The 16636-nt window shown below is 35.8% G+C and overlaps 4 protein-coding genes across 4 annotated transcripts; all 4 read left to right on the forward strand.

Moving 5' to 3' along the window:
- The first annotated feature begins 105 nt into the window (after nucleotides 1-105).
- On the forward strand, nucleotides 106-2955 carry LOC103464813 (olfactory receptor 11G2-like). Its single transcript, XM_008409180.2, has 3 exons — nucleotides 106-168; nucleotides 814-990; nucleotides 1977-2955. Exons 2-3 carry the CDS (start codon nucleotides 862-864, stop codon nucleotides 2772-2774), a joined length of 927 nt encoding a protein of 308 aa, XP_008407402.1. The 5' UTR covers nucleotides 106-168; nucleotides 814-861; the 3' UTR covers nucleotides 2775-2955.
- LOC103464814 (olfactory receptor 11H4-like) lies at nucleotides 2139-7580 on the forward strand. Its single transcript, XM_008409182.2, has 3 exons — nucleotides 2139-2225; nucleotides 5326-5503; nucleotides 6713-7580. Exons 2-3 carry the CDS (start codon nucleotides 5372-5374, stop codon nucleotides 7511-7513), a joined length of 933 nt encoding a protein of 310 aa, XP_008407404.1. The 5' UTR covers nucleotides 2139-2225; nucleotides 5326-5371; the 3' UTR covers nucleotides 7514-7580.
- A 2119-nt stretch (nucleotides 7581-9699) lies between these two features.
- Nucleotides 9700-11681, forward strand: LOC103464852 (olfactory receptor 13J1-like). The gene is made up of 3 exons (XM_008409219.2): nucleotides 9700-9785; nucleotides 10172-10291; nucleotides 10863-11681. The coding sequence occupies exons 1-3, from the start codon at nucleotides 9738-9740 to the stop codon at nucleotides 11679-11681; spliced, it is 987 nt and encodes a 328-aa protein (XP_008407441.1). The 5' UTR covers nucleotides 9700-9737.
- Nucleotides 11682-13529: 1848 nt separating this feature from the next.
- On the forward strand, nucleotides 13530-15997 carry LOC103464853 (olfactory receptor 52E4-like). Its single transcript, XM_008409220.2, has 4 exons — nucleotides 13530-13723; nucleotides 14043-14181; nucleotides 14631-15056; nucleotides 15637-15997. The coding sequence occupies exons 1-4, from the start codon at nucleotides 13530-13532 to the stop codon at nucleotides 15883-15885; spliced, it is 1008 nt and encodes a 335-aa protein (XP_008407442.1). The 3' UTR covers nucleotides 15886-15997.
- Nucleotides 15998-16636: the final 639 nt, after the last annotated feature.

Consider the following 16636-nt stretch of genomic DNA (forward strand, 5'->3'; position numbering starts at 1 on the left):
CACACACACACACACACACACACACACACACACACACACACACACACACACACACACACACACACACACATTAACCCTTGACTATTTTTTGTTCCCTTGACTGTTCTCCACTTTAACTATATATTGGATTATGTCGAGCAGAACTGACTGATCTGCAGCATAAACCAGGTGAGTTTCTGTGCAGTTGCTCAGTTTAAGCATTTAATGATTATTTAGTATTATATAAGATTTGTTTTTGAAAAATGGCAAAAGGTATGTCAGTTGTGATTTACTAATTTTTTGTTTTGCTTCTAGTGTTGGTACTCTTTGCAAACAGTATTGTGTTGTGAAATTGTACTGTTTAATTTTTTCAGCTATTTATTTTTTGTTTGGAGTTGCATTGGTTGCAGCAGTGAAAGACATATTTTTGCTCAAAAGAAATATTTTTCAGATATTATTTATTGCTGTGATCATGAACTATTACAAAATACATCAATTGGAAAATGTAAAATGTGAGTAAATGAAGGATGTTTTTAAGCTAACAACTGCTGACTGTCAGCTTGAAGTGAAAAACAATAATTTGCTTTAAATGACAGTAAAAAATTAACTGTGACCATTACAGAACTGAAATGAACAAAGTTAAACTGAGTTTTTAAAATACCATATTATTGATATTCTATATAATGCATATTGAAGACTCTTTGTATTTCTTTTAATAATATTAAGCATATTAATAGATACTAAAACCTCACAGTTTAGATTCTGTTTTTCAAACTTGTCTATGACATTAATTAAGTCAGTTTTAACAAAAATCTGTTGAATATTTCTCCACAGTTCCACACACACTGTGTCAGATGACCCCCAAACCCTCTAAATGTTGGTATGAATACCACGACTGTCAGCCGGGACCCGCTGTATGTAGCAATCTTAAAGAATGTGATCACTGTTGTCCTCTCTCTTGCTATTATCTACGTTAATGGGACTCTGGTTCATACATTCAGAAAACATCAGGTATCAAATTTATACATTTTGAAAATATCCATCTGTGTTTTTTGTGCAATAACTGAGGTAACATGGACCCAGTTTTCTGTTGTTTCAAATGTCACGAAGTTAAGTGGAAATTTTAGAATTGTTGTTTTTTAGCTGTTGTACTTGCAGTTTTAAAGTGATGCATGTAAAGTTATGACAACTGTAGACAAAATGAGGCCATTGGAAAATTTAAGGTACAATGTGAGTTATCTGCCTTCTCTCCAGTAAACATCCATTTAAGATACTAAATTAGGTTCAACATTGTTGTTTTATTCAAGCAATTACACAGTCTACTTGTTAAATTGCTTTTGTCTTACATTTTTCTGAAAGTTGTATTTTTTAATTACAATTGTCTGCTGGGTTCATTAAGTATTTTTAAAAATGCTTAAAAGTTTTCTGACAATAATGTCTGAATAAAGATCATACAACCGTGAGACACCACTTAAAGTTTATAATGCTTAACCAGAAGAAATTCTTGAAAACCTATTTTACTTCAGCTGTTATGAAAATACAAAACTTGTTGCTATAAAATGTTTCAGGTTACAGTTTTTACTAAACTTTTTAATTTGAATGTCTGCTTATTCCTGTATAAATTGTGACTTAGATAATTAAATTTGTGAAACTAAAGTTTACATAAAGTTTCAATTGAGCAAGAACATAAATAATTTAAGTCCTTTAATAAATACAGACTGATTTTCCTAAAGTAGGATGCATTATTTAAAAACATACGTTTCATTATATGATGTTCTAATATCATTAGAGATCGGTTAAATAATACCAATAAACTCCTTTTATTGACCTTGGGAGATTGTAATACAAACGGAAAAAAATTTAATTAAATGTCTGAAAAGACAAAAACAACTTTAGTACTGATATCCAGATTGTTTCACACTATGAACTTAAGAAGTCAAACCAAAAAAGCCTGTGTTTCCATCTCATTTCTTGAAATAATTTGTTCTTTATTTCAGGTTTTCCACACAAATTCTCGTTACATCCTGTACATCCACATGGTAATCAACGATATCTTCATGCTGGCATTGATGATCCTCCTCCAAGTCCTTAGTTACATTTTGTTCACACTCAATATCTCATTTTGCATCATCATGCTCATGCTTGCCATATCTACAGGTCTAAACAATTCCTTAACTCTTGCTGCCATGGCTCTAGAGTGCTACCTGGCCATATGCTTCCCTCTCCGCCACCCTCAGATCTGCACGGTCAGGAAAACTTACATTGTGATCACTGTGATATGGGTCCTAAGTTTATTGACAATCTTACCAGATCTGTTCATAATTATTGCCACAAAACCTGCAGAATACTTTCATTCCAGGATYTTYTGCTTRTKGGCTAAYRTTTTTACAGACCCGATCCTTACAAAGAAGAAAGATGTAACCAACATTTTGTTTCTAGTCATTGTTTGGCTCATTCTTTTTTATGCATACTTTAAAATATTTTTTGCTGCACAGGCTGCTTCAGTAAATGCAAAGAAAGCAAGGAACACTGTCCTACTTCATGGGTTTCAGCTGTTGTTATGCATGCTAGGCTATATTCGCAGTATATCAACAGATGGCTTGTCAATTTTGTTTCCAAAAGATACTCTAGCCATTCGGTATGTAATTGCACTGTTGATTGAGGTTATGCCAAGGCTCATCAGTCCGATGGTTTATGGCATAAGGGACAAGATGTTCAGGGAACACCTAAAACGATATCTGTTACCTTTAAATGCAGCCGTTCATCCAAAAAAGGTACAAAAAAGGACAATATAAAGTATTTTTTTTCAATTCCCAGGATAGTTTTTAGGGAGCCATTCTTTATTGCTTCTTCTTCTATGACATCTAAAAGGGTGAAATTGTGGCTACCTTAGTAGAAGTCTACCCCAAAAAATGGCCCTATTAACATATCGACAGCGGTACTGTCGATATGACATCAAAGAACGGTACGGCTTTTTATAGGAAACACGCAGAGCTACTTCACGGCTCTAAGTCTGAAGCTGCGTGGAAGAAGTTATGGAGTGAATTCCATAAACACTGAGCCACAAACCATTTAGTTTGCAAATAAATTCTTCCACCAAGTTTTAGTTTTAGTTTTAAACTCAATTTGGATTCATGACATGAATGGCTGTGTTAAAAAATGTTTACAAAGAGCATTAATCATTCCTGTTTTATAATTAAAGAGAAATGCAATTGTAAATTAGCTTAGAATGAAGTAAAGCAACATGCTGAAAAATTCAACCACTAACAGATGATTAGCATTTTCACATCAGGTTATTTTCTGGGATAGATTTCCATCATGGTAACCTGATCTAGCCTCCAGTCCTCACTGGAAACGACGGGAGTGCTAAAATAGCGACAGAAAACTACACTGGATCATAAAAATATTTTTGCTGTTTAAGCACACCTACATAGTCCAGACAAGATTAAGAGTTTAGGACAATCATGTTTAGGATTATAAAAGTTTATGGTAAGAGGGAGAAATAACTTACAGTCTATGTTTTTACTTTTCTCCACTTTTATTGTTTCTGTTTTGAATGAACCATACTTAGATTTCACCTTTTAAGTTTTTACCACACAAATAACATAGGTTGTTATTTGAAATATATTTAGTTGTCTGAATAAAAAAATTACATAAATCATTCAGTTCACAGTCTGGTCATTTATTTAATTTACAAGAGCTCCTGTTTTCATACACTAACAACAAAATTGTACCTTTGGTCTGATGGAAAAACAAGTTCCAATATTCACCTAGTTGTAGCTACTTTGTTGTCTGAATGGTTTTATTAGGGAATGCTAGTTATTAAAATAAATTATGTGTGAAATCAGGCTTAGTGCTACTGCACAAACATACAGGTCCTTCTCATAAAATTAGCATATTGTGATAAAGTTCATCATTTTCCATAATGTAATGATAAAAATTAAACTGTCATATATTTTAGATTCATTGCACACCAACTGAAATATTTCAGGTCTTTTATTGTTTTAATACTAATGATTTTGGCATAAAAACCCAAAATCCCTACAAAACCCAAAACACCAGCAGCCATGTCAGCTGCTGGTGTTGGTCCACTGTGTTTTATCAAGGGCAGGGTCAATGCAGCAGCTATCAGATTTTGGAGCACTTCATGCTTCCATCTGCTGAAAAACTTTATGGAGATGAAGATTTCATTTTTCAGCACAACCTGGCACCTGCTCACAGAGCCAAAACCACTGGTATTACTGACCATGGTATTACTGTGCTCAATTGGCCTGCCAACTCTCCTGACCTGAACCCCATAGAGAATCTGTGGGATATTGTGAAKAGAAAGTTGAGAGACCAAGACCCAACACTCTGGATGAGCTGAAGGCTATCGAAGCATTCTGGGCTCCATAACACCTCAGCAGAGCCACAGGCTGATTGCCTCCATGCCACGTTGCATTGAAGGCTGCAAAAGGATTCCTGACCAAGTATTGAGGGCATAACTAAACATAATTATTTGAAGGTTGACATTTTTGGTATTAAAAAACATTTCTTTTATTGGTCGGATGAAATATGCAAATTTTTTTAGACAGGGATTTTGGGTTTTCATGAGCTGTATGCCAAAATCATCAGTATTAAAACAATAAAAGACCTGAAATATTTCAGTTGGTGTGCAATGAATCTAAAATATATGACAGTTTAATTTTTATCATTACATTATGGAAAATAATTAACTTTATCACAATATGCAAATGTTTTGAGGAGGACCTGTATGTGGGTGGTTACACACACAGATACAGACACACTTGACTATTTTTGATCCCATGACTTTTGCTCAGCATATATAAATTGAGCCGTATCAAACACAGCTGACTACTTGTCTGTAACATAACTGTGTGTAGCCATCACAAGGTGAGTCTCCTCCATGCTGTTCTTGTATGTAAACGTTGAGACTTCAGGTAATTGCTGAGCCACAGGTTAGAGATGTTTCTGATTTGCCTGATTTGAATCTTGTTGCTGCTGTCATTACCAGAGCTGAAGAGTTCATTTTTCAGCGCTGCTATTTTTTCAAAACTCTTTCTTGTGATTTTAAGAGAGATCATCAGTAAATAAAAAAAAAAACCTCTTTATCAAAAATTTATTTTTAAGTTTTTATTAAGACATGCTTTTTTAAGCTGATGACAAATGAAAGTGTAGTTTAAGGTGAATTATGCTGAACTAAATTCTGCTCTGTTTGTCACAAAACATTAATTAAATGATTTGTGATAAAATAGTGATTTGCGACTCCTTTTCTAGCTGTAAAAACTTGATATGCTGCTGTGTAAAATTTTGTCACTTTTATCCTTGATAAATGTTTCTCTGCAGGTTGCCAGATTATGTCAGATGAGTTGCCAGCCCTTCATGTTCTGGCATGAATACCACAGCAACCAGGAATAAGGACCCCCTGCACATTGCAATACTTAAGAGTGGGTTCACTGTGGTTTTCTCGCTCTCCATCATCTACATAAACGGGATTCTGATACACATATTCAGAAAACATCAGGTATCAATTCTGTCTTCTTCAGAAATTTACCCGGATTGCTTTAGTAAAAGATAATAGGTGACACAAAACATGTTTATTGTTGCCATGCAGGATCTGAGTCTTTCAGGATAGTTTTTTTGTTGATTTTTTGCAGTTGTAGCATTTATCATTTCAAAGAAACAGAAAGTTGTTTCAACTTGTCATGAATCGTACATGTCTTCAAGTTGCTGATTGAGAATTTGTTCTTTTCTTCATTGCATTTCTTCAGACAATGTGCTGGTCTCAACCACAGTTAAAAAAAATTATCTTTTTGTCTCAAGTCTGTAAGAGTGAGGAAGATTATTTAGATTTATTGTTGCATTTAATCTTTTGATTGCTTTTCTATTAGTATTTCAGACATTTTATTAGTGTTAAGCAGTGATGCATCAGTCTGTGCAACACTGATCAAAAGACATTAATTATTATTAATAATAATCATTGATTGTCTGAGATAAACTAATGGAAATCAGATATAAAAAACAAATTTAAAATGAGAAATAATGCTCAGAATGTGCTGTTATTTTAATCAGTTCATAATTCTGGCAGAAAACAAGGGCATTATCTTTTCTCCTCCTTTCATCCTGCTAATATTGTCAGTACATTTGTTTTTAAATTTGTATATGTTGACTGTAATAAAAATAAAGGTAGATTTAGTGTCAAATGTAACATAACAACACTAAACATTTTTAAAAGCTATTTTTAATAGCACCTTGATGAAGAGGTTTTTTCTGCTAATTACTGAAACAAATGAATCCCACTTTACTAAAATTTAAGAATATGTTACTTAGCTTATGTTATGTGTAATCAGTACATATGATACCATTTATCATGTGTATGTATGTTTTTTCAAGCTCAGTCATTAACCTGAACAGTTTGTTTTTTAGTGCCGTGGTTGTACAATAGCAATGGATATTGACTTTTAAAAACAAGAAAGTTTGAATTAATTGTGATTTTTTTTTTCCAATCCACTCAGGGTCAAAACTATACACACAGCCACATAAAAACTTAAAGTCATCTAAATCCTTTATGACGTTTTGCTGAAGAGTTTGAAATTGCATATTGTTTTTTCATTCACTTATGGGCCTAAGAAATATAAATTAGTTTACACTATTTTAGATTATTGTAACCTAAGTAGTGATAACGATAACGTCTTTGCCCCTCCTTCCCTGAACGTTTTGTCTTTTCTTTCAGGTTTTCAACATGAACTCTCGTTACATCCTCTACGTCCATTTGGTGGTCAATGACATCATCATGTTAGCACTGATGGTCCTCCTCATAATCCTGAGCCAGACCGTGTTCACGATCAATGTATCATTTTGCGTTATCGTGCTTATTTTTGCCATATCTTCAAATCTAAACAACCCCTTAACTCTTGCTGCCATGGCTCTAGAGTGCTACCTGGCCATATGCTTCCCGCTTCGCCACCCTCAGATCTGTACAGTCAAGAAAACGTACATTGTGATCTCTTTGATATGGTTCCTAAGCTCTCTTACAATCCTGCCAGATCTGTTTGCCGTTGTGGCAACAAGACCTGCAGCATATTTTAATTCCAGGATTTTCTGCTTGTGGGCAAATATTTTCACTGATCCACAGCTTGAAAAGAAGAGGGACATATCCAACATTATTTATTTGGTGACTGTTTGGCTCGTTCTTTTCTATGCATATTTCAGAATACTTTTCACGGCACAGGCTGCTTCTGCAAACGCTAAGAAAGCGAGGAACACCGTCCTGCTGCACGGCTTCCAGCTGCTGCTGTGTATGCTAAGCTATGTTCATAGTATAATGATTGAAGGCATCATAAAGTTTTTCCCAGGAGATGCTCTGATCATTCGCTTTGTGATCTCTTTGCTGATTCAAGTCACGCCTCGACTCATCAGTCCAATAGTTTACGGAATAAGGGACAAATTGTTCAGGGAGTACCTGAAAAGATACTTTTTACCCTCAAATAAGGCAACCATTAATCCAGGAAAGATGGGAAAGAAGCCAACATAAATGATATATATACACATAGAGAGAGAGATACAGAGAAATTTTATTTCCCTCATATGCAATGGTCATTCTGAAAATCTTATATTTATTTTACGTTCTTCAACGTTTTGTAAAACAAATAAAGTCTTGAGTGATGTTTTCACACATGATATGTTTAAATTAGTTTTGTCAAACAAAATAAACTAATTAAAATGCAAGTTTTGTCTCATGCTTTCTTCCAATAATTTATTCCCTGTAATCAGTACTTTTTCAACAAATGACGAAGAATGTTGCTTGTAACTACATTGGGATTTTTAAACGTGTTTTTACACTTTAAGGAATATTATTTCAGTAACTCAATTCACTAAATGAAGCACATTACATTGACCAATTACACATCAACTGATGTTTTCAGGCCTTTATTTCTATTATGGTTTCAGCTTATAGTAAATTAATAAAATATTTTAATTTAGAATATTACATCCAGAAATATATATAAGAAGTATCCTTAATATATGCTGAAAGACTATTTTCAAAAGGTATGTGTCACAGCCCATATACTAGTTTGATGAATATGACTGTAATCAAATTATAGTAGCATGCCACTCATTGTCTGTCCAGCTATTTGTAAAACATGTTTTAAGCTAAGATTTCCCATTAAACCATCAAAAAGCTACAAATAATTAAAACTGCCTGTTAGGGTTTTAACAGGCAGTGATAAATGGCCCCCAAAGCACTTTTTACTACATTCAGTCACACCCATTGTCGCTCAATCGCGACAATTTTTTTTAGTGATCATGTAGCAGACCTTAGTTCATCAAAACCATCTGGCTCTGGCTTCCCAGGGGATCCACCACTCTGTGTTTCTAAGGTCTGAAACCAGAGTCCAGAGAATTTGTTTACACGTTTTCCTCCAGAATGCGTCTGGACCCGGGCACTGAAAAACAGGACGGTACCTGTTCGGATCACTAAAATTTAAAATTTACAAAAAACAAGAATACAAACATCTGAAATCAAATGTCAGGGCCATCCTCTCTCTACAGGAATCTCAGTCTCAAGAACTATCTGCCACCAAGTCACTTAAAATGTTGTCTAAAAAACATCTGTTTAGAGTTGCTTTTGAAATATTGCTTTTGAAACATCCATCCATCCGTCCGTCCGTCCGTCCGTCCGTCCGTCCGTCCATCCATCCATCCATCCATCCATCCATTTTCTTGAACCCTTGTCCCTCAATGGGGTTGGGAGGGTTGCTGGTGCCCATCTCCAGCTGGCGTACCAGGCGAGAGGCGGGGTCACCCTGGACAGGTCACCAGTCTGTCACAGGGCAACACAGAGACACACAGGACACACAACCATGCACACACACACACACCTAGGGGCAATTTGGAGAAGCCAATTAACCTGACAGTCATGTATTTGGGCTGTGGGAGGAAACCGGAGTACCCGGAGAAACTTTTGAAATATTTATTTATATATATGTATATGTGTGCATGTGTGTGTGTTGTGTGTGTGCGTGTGTGTGCGCGTGTGTATGTGTGTGTGTTTGGGTGTGCGTGTGTGCGTGCGTGCGTGCGCGCGCGCGCGCGCGTACGTGTGCGTGTGTGCGTGTGCATGCGTGTGCGTGCGTGTGTGTAAAATGCCTTATTTCATATATGATTTAGTGAAAATAAAAAGTAGATGATGTAAATATATACAGTAATAAATAACAGGATGAGAAAACTTGAAACTGATATTATCATTGTTTTAACATGGAGTCACCTCATTATTCCAATCACATTTTCCGGCTCAACACCAAACACTCCTGCCTTTATATAAGGCAACTTCTTTTTGTCTGCGTCTCACTCGAGGTCAGGTAAGTATAGATGAGGTTAGATGTAGGAGCTGAGTTTCCTGTTTACATCTTAAAGAATTTGTATTTTACATCAAAACCTAATGTTTTAATTAAACCAGTTTGTCACCCTTTAATTATTATTTTTTTTTTTTGCTTTCGTTTTTTATATATTTTTGCCATGTTGTGATTAGTGTATAGAAATCATAGAAAAATCTGTTTAGCTCTGTTTTAACACATGGAAATTTTATCATCTATTTTTGAAGCTTAAGAAAACTGTCTTTAGTGACAAATACAGAATGCAAATATTATAGAAGTTTTTGTGTTTTGAACATGTTTAAGATATTTTGAATGCACTTTTATCAACATTTAACTGTCATCTTTCTTTTACTTAGTTTCTCTCTGATGTTACAGTGAAGCATGAGCTCATTACTGAGTCTCACAAACAACACGACTTCCCCTTATCAGGTGTGTTGACAGAGCATAGCACTGAAATATAACATGCCAAACATTTTTCCAAAGAATTAAAAGGGGCGCTTATTCTCATTTATTTATTTATTTATTTATTTATTTATTTATTTATTTATTTATAAGGAAAGATTTGGGAAAAGATCAGGAGTCACACAGAATGTGTTAAGAAAGACTGAGACATTTTAGTGGTGCTTGTTTTTGTTGTTTTGAAAACCAAACACCTGCACATCCAGGTTTATAGGAAGCTTTATTTTTCCTGTAATTTTGCTAATCATTTGGTACAGTCTCCGAAGCTTGCGAGATGACAGATAATGATATTAAACGTGACAAGTTTGCATAATCTCTGTAATTAATGTTTCTTGTTTCCTCCTTTTTCTGATCAGTCTGTGCTATACAGAGATACTTTCACCATGGCCTTSGTGAAGAACCTGATTGTTGTGCTGGTCTGGCTTGTCCTCACGTATATTAACTGCACCTTGGCTGCCACGTTTTTTAGACATCAGGTACTCACATCCACAGCTCAAAACAATATACTATTTTTTTATTTTTATTTAATTGTATTTGCAGAATATCTTTAACATATTTGTCTATAGGTTTCAGACAGGACGAAAAATATGATGTTATGAAACCTGTGAAATATAAATTTTAGATTTATTTTACTGTCTAAAAGTCTAAAACATAACATTGTAGTTCAGGCTGTATGTCGGGGGTCATTTCTTTTTTCTACTAAAATCTCTGACAAGTTTCTCTGTTRCTGAAAAGGAAACCAAAATGTGTAAGTGGTTTCTGTACACATTTTGGTGTGTAAGGAAACACACCAAAATACATGTGTGAAGCACAACTTTCTATTGTTTATTTGTCAAACATTTTTTTAAGCTGATCAAATAGATGGTTGACGATTTACAGATTCAAATAAATTCTACTCATTTTCTTTTTCCAGGATGTTGATGTTGATGTTTGGTCATGGTTAGTTCATGATTCATGTTACACTTAGTCTAATTTTAGTGTAATCCTAGATGATCTGCTAATACATAAATACAAATTTAAGCCTCCGTCTTGTTTATCTTCCAACAGACTTTCTATGAAGATCCTCGTTACATCCTCTTCATCCACATGGTGATCAATGACGGCATTCAGCTCACTGTGACCTTCACGCTTTTCATCCTCAGCTACATTTTCTACAAGATCAACGTGTCGTTCTGCTGCTTCTTCATCCTGGTGGCGGTCTTCACCACCAGAAACACCCCARTCAACTTGGCCGGGATGGCCATAGAGCGCTACATTGCCATTTGCAAACCTTTGCGTTACTYTCAAATCTGCACAGTGAGGAGGACTTACGCAGTCATCGGACTGATTTGGTTTATATGTGTGGCCCCAGATATAACTGATCTGTTTGTGTCTCTGGCAACTGAGCCATTGAGCTTTTTCCAACACAACTCTGTGTTCTGTTTGCGGGAGAACGTGTTCAAAGATCCAATCCTGGCTCAGAAAAGGAAAGCCTTTGATATTATTTATTTTTYATGTGTTTTTCTTACTTTGGYCTTTACCTACCTGAAGATCCTGTTTGCAGCCAGGGCGCTCTCCACAGCTGACACCTCAGCCCAGAAAGCCAGAAACACCATCCTCCTTCACGGTGTCCAGCTGGCCATGTGCCTGCTCTCCTACATCTCTCCAAGCGTGGAGATTGCTCTACACATCATCTTCCCGGGTCGAAGCCTCGAAATCAGATTTGCAAACTACCTGATTGTTTATATCCTACCTCGGTTCCTGAGCCCGATAATTTATGGTGCCAGAGACAAGAAGTTCAAGAAGTATCTCAGGATGGACGCGCTGAGATGCAGCTGCAAGTATAAAGGAAAGTCAGTGGTTCCACTGAACAAAGACAGAATGTGAAAATATATAGATATTTTTTTTACAATAGCATAAATACATGTTTGCATTATGGACTTTTGATTATTCTTGCCAAAACTAAAAATTTCATTGAACTAAAAATAATAAATATTTACAATTTAAGTTTTGAAAAATTATAGTTAATTCTTTTTACAGAGATTCAATTTCAATAATATAACACACTTTAGTAAAATATKACATATATTGCTGAWACCWGAACTTTATAGATACTGTATTAAGAGATAAATATAATTTCTCTAACTGCCTAAATCAGATTTTTGTTTTTATTGTTGTTTTAGGTTAAATAGGACGACCAAAGATATTTATATTTGCATAATGCTGCAATAATGAAACAACTTTACATGTTTTTTTCAGTGTCTTTACATCATTTATAGGATTTTTCATAAACACAGTGGGAATGTTCAGCCTTCACACTGTTCAGGAAAGAGCCACACACAAACAAACTGAATATTCATGAAATGATCAAAGAAAAGAGTGGGTTAAAAACGAAACATTGTTTTTTTTCAAAGAAGGATGTTCTTTGAAAAACATCCTTCTTTTTTCAAAGGACAGATCAGATATAAAACATCTGTGGCCCCAGATCTGTTTCATGTGGGCCTACACATGTTTTAAGCAAAATTGTGAGAATTTTAAGATGTATGTTTAACCCTCTGCATTCAATGCATGTTAGTTACTGTGTCAATGAAATTAAATTCTTAATTCATCGTGTTTGATGCTGCAATTATTGTAAAACACTTTGGTCCAGCTGAAGTTGTTGTAAATGTGATGTATAAATAAACTTTAACTTGACTTGACCGCAGTGTGGCATGAAGGCGATCAGCCTGTGATTCTGCTGAGGTCCGGCCTTCAGGTCACCTGCATCGTTGGCTGTGATGTCTCTCATCCTCCTCTTGGTGATAAAATATCCCATAAACTCTCTGTGGTGTTCTGGTCAGGCAGGTTTTCTATTTTGGAAAGYTGAACTGTTTAAACACAAACCAAACCATGTTGTGTCTTATTCCTGATTTTTTTTTTAATGGCTCAGAAAGCAAAATGTGTCCACATGCTCATTACAGCGTAACCTATTACATCATAGCCTCCGTCCAACCCATATACCTGATTCACACTCAGAGACCAAAGCACTGCCAGGTTCTTTATAAATGGGCAAGAAGAAGTTTCTGCATCTCATGAAGTCAGTTTATGATCTGTGAGTAAATGACTTTATGTTTCAATAAATTGCATTAGGATTCAGCTGACATTATCATTTGATTATCTGTCATATCTTAAAGTTTGCTATACTTGTCTTGTGAATTTAATGAATTTGACAAGAAAACATTGACTAGAAAACTTTCCAGTCAAGGTAATTTAAGAGTAGAACCTTTTATTAATTGTGTGAAAATTTGTAAAACATCCTGAGTATTTCATGTTTGTTTTGTGTAGCTCTAGCCCTAGTACTAGAACACAGTTATATATTCAGATGTTTTATGTGTTTTCTAATACAGCTCTTTTATGGAGTCTTCAATATGAATTATAGAAGCCTCTAAACAAGGTGGGCATCTGAACAAAATCTATCCAATAGGTCTTGTCAGTAAATCTTATGTATTTGTATTCAGGTGTTTTATAAAACAGCTCAATAATAATTTTTGTACGACAGCATTATTTATAACAAGATTAGTTAAAAAAAAATGATTTAGTTGAATTCTAATTACTATTAAAACATGTACTTGTAATACACCAGCAATCATCCCATGTGCATCTTTATTATTTTAATTAAATAGAGCAAGAGTCAAAAAACTAAACACCAGATTGAATCTCTGTGCTTCTTTAGACAGAGTGGAGGAGAAGGTGGCGATGAATTCCTCCTCCTCCTCCGTGCAGCTGGCTCTTCTCTTGAGTAACAGCACATCGACAGAGACAGGGCTCAGTGTGGATCTACCTAAAGAGAGTTTCTCCGATGCTCTAGCTAAAAACATTGTTGCCGTTATGGTGTGGCTGGCCCTCAGTGTCATCAACAGCAGCATGGTGTACACCTTTCTACAACACAGGTATGGATGTTTAAGCACTTTGAATTGCCTTGTTGCTGAAAATGTGCTTTGAAAATAAAATGACCTTACCTTAGTTAGACAGAATTACAGACACAAAGTACTGTCATGTTATGCAGTGTTTTACTATGATTGTACTGCAGATGAAGAAAAAATATGGAAAAACTAAATACAAATGAACGGCTTGTTCAGTTCACCTGTTAACTTTCCACAAAGACAGGACGTTGATTATCACACAAGTATTTGCTGTAGCCATTATATTTTCTAACTAACATGGACATGAGTGTCCATTTCTCTCTCAGCTCATTTCCTTTGACCTTAGTGTCTTTTATGAGAACTCCCGGTACATCATGTTCATCTGCATGGTGGTCAACGATGCACTGCAGCTTACGCTGGTAACAACTCTTTATGTGGTCAGCTACGTCTTCAGGAAGATCCACGTCTCCATCTGTTGTCTTCTGGTAAATTCTGGCAACTTTTTATCACCTCTGCTGCATAGAACCTTGTCTAAAATAAGACAGTAAGCTTAAATACTCAGTTTTTTTTTCTTTTCTTCACATAAGCAAAAATATATATTTAAGATAAGTGGATGGACATAAAAACAAAAAGTGAAAAGAAGGCAGCAAAAATAAGACAATTCAGTGCACAAAACTTCATTGTGGTATTGCTGGAATTCAATGTAGTCATTAAATAATAGCCAAGAGGGTCAATACACAAATCAAGACCACAAGACAAAATGCAAAAAACACTCACAAAGTTTGTCTTAATTGTTAAAGTGGCCTTTAATGTGAACCAAGGAATATCTAGTTTTAAAATCTGCAGCATGTTTGTAGCCAAAATCAACAATGTAAACCATTAGTACTTTTATATTACATTTCTAACCACAGCTACAACATTTGCACCCTCTCAGATAATGACGGCAGTCTTCACCACCCGCTCCACCCCTCTCATCTTGGCCGGGATGGCGGTAGAGCGCTTCATCGCCATCTGCTTGCCGCTGCACTACAGCCACATGTGCACAGTGTCCCGCACCATCTTCCTCATCGGTGTCATCCTCATCCTCACTGCCACCCCTCCGATCACTGACCTCCTCATCACCATGATCAAGGAGCCTCCAAAGTTCTTCCACAGGGCCATTTTTTGTGACCACTCCTTTCTCTTCTCTGATCCTTCCATCTATTACAAGAACTGTGTGTTTGATGGGGTGTACCTCTCCTTCGTRGCGCTCACGCTGCTCTACACCTACTGTAAGATCATGCTGACAGCGCAGGCTGCCTCCACCAGCCTGGCATCAGTGAGGAGAGCCAGGAACACTGTGCTGCTTCACGGAGTGCAGGTGATGTTTCAGCGTCACTGTTATACCTGCCATTCATCTGCAATAAAAACAGACGTTGTTTGAATATCTATGATATACAAATACACAAACTTCAATACATTTCAATTTTTTATTAGTAAATAATCACAGCCATTTCAGCCATCACAGACCAATCTTCTCCATGTAGATGCTTTCAAGATAAGCATCTATTTACTTCAAATATATTAAAAATAACAGTCAGTGAACATTGCCTAGTATTTTTTAGGTCATTACCTTTTATAACAATGTTGAAAAAAATCTAAAAGTTACCCAAGTGATGCAAAAAGTCTTTATGATTTAGGTATATCTGAGAGTAACTAATTTGATTGATAAACATCGAAAATATAAAGCACAGCTGGATAAATAGCTAATTTGTCCACTTTGTTTCACCAAAATTAATAAAAATTTTAATTCTGTAATTTGTTAAAGAACTGAGTTATCATTTGATATCAAAAAGATTTTACTGGTTTCAGTTTATTACTTTGCCTCTAACTGTCTTTGCATTTGTTTGTACACATGAACTCAACTTGTAATCTGATTTCTCTCCCTTCCTCACGTCCAGCTGCTGCTGTGCATGTTGGCCTTCGTGGTTCCCTCCCTCCAGGCTGCTCTGATCTCCCTGTTCCCCCAGCTCGTCCTGGAGATCCGCTACATCTTTTTCTTGCTCGTCTACATCATCCCTCGCTTCATGAGCCCAGTCATCTATGGGTTCCGGGACGAGCTTTTCAGGAAATACTGGACCCGGTATCTGTCCTGGCCCAGGCAAAGAGTCGGTGGGATCAGACCTGGAGCCTTAAAAGACGCCATTTAATCAGTAAATTATGATGTGGTTTCAGCATTTATGACAAATTTGTCTGTTTGTTTCAAATTTCTGACTTTTATGACTTTTTGAACTGCTGGTGGGACATAATCATAAATGTCAATCAAATTCTCAGAATAAAACAATCAGCTAATTCAAGGAATGATCAAAATGTACAATTTGTGGCATTAATATGACAGTCTGAAAATTAAAGCTACTGTTCATTACAAACATGACCATTAGGGAAGCAGCAGGGAATAATTACAAAACCAAACTCTAAAACAATTCAAAAGAAAAACAACAAGCATGCACTCAATACTTTATTTATTATATACATATTCAATTGCTCGTCTGTCTAATGGTAAAATCAAGTACATGTCAGAAACTCAATGCATTTAAGCATCTATCAATTTTATCGGAATGAGAAGGAATTTAAATAGCATGGTTTTGATGACAAAGGCCAATTTTGAGTATATAAAAACTCATGAGTTACTGAGATATTAACTTTCAAACATGTCTTTGGACTGCAATTAATGGTCCACAGAAATATTCTGTGTTTACTAATATCCTGTTCTGTGGATATTGTTTCTTTGCTGACGTCTCTAATTATGACAGGCAGAATGGCTCGAATAAAAATGCAGCAGTAATTCAAATAGACACACATTTCTGATCACATCACAGCAGGAGACGACCACAGCGGAGAGCACTCAGTTCAGAACAAAAAGACTCAAGCTGGTTTCTTCAAAGTGACAATGAAATCACT

The sequence above is a fragment of the Poecilia reticulata genome, linkage group LG5, assembly GCF_000633615.1.
Source record: "Poecilia reticulata strain Guanapo linkage group LG5, Guppy_female_1.0+MT, whole genome shotgun sequence".
Lineage (NCBI taxonomy): Eukaryota > Metazoa > Chordata > Actinopteri > Cyprinodontiformes > Poeciliidae > Poecilia > Poecilia reticulata.

Coding starts and splice junctions, on each gene's coding strand:
- LOC103464814 (XM_008409182.2), top strand. CDS start 5,372: ATGAATACCACAGCAACCAGGAATAAGGACCCCCTGCACATTGCAATA. Junction 5,504..6,712: donor ACATATTCAGAAAACATCAG/GTATCAATTCTG, acceptor CTTTTCTTTCAG/GTTTTCAACATGAACTCTCG.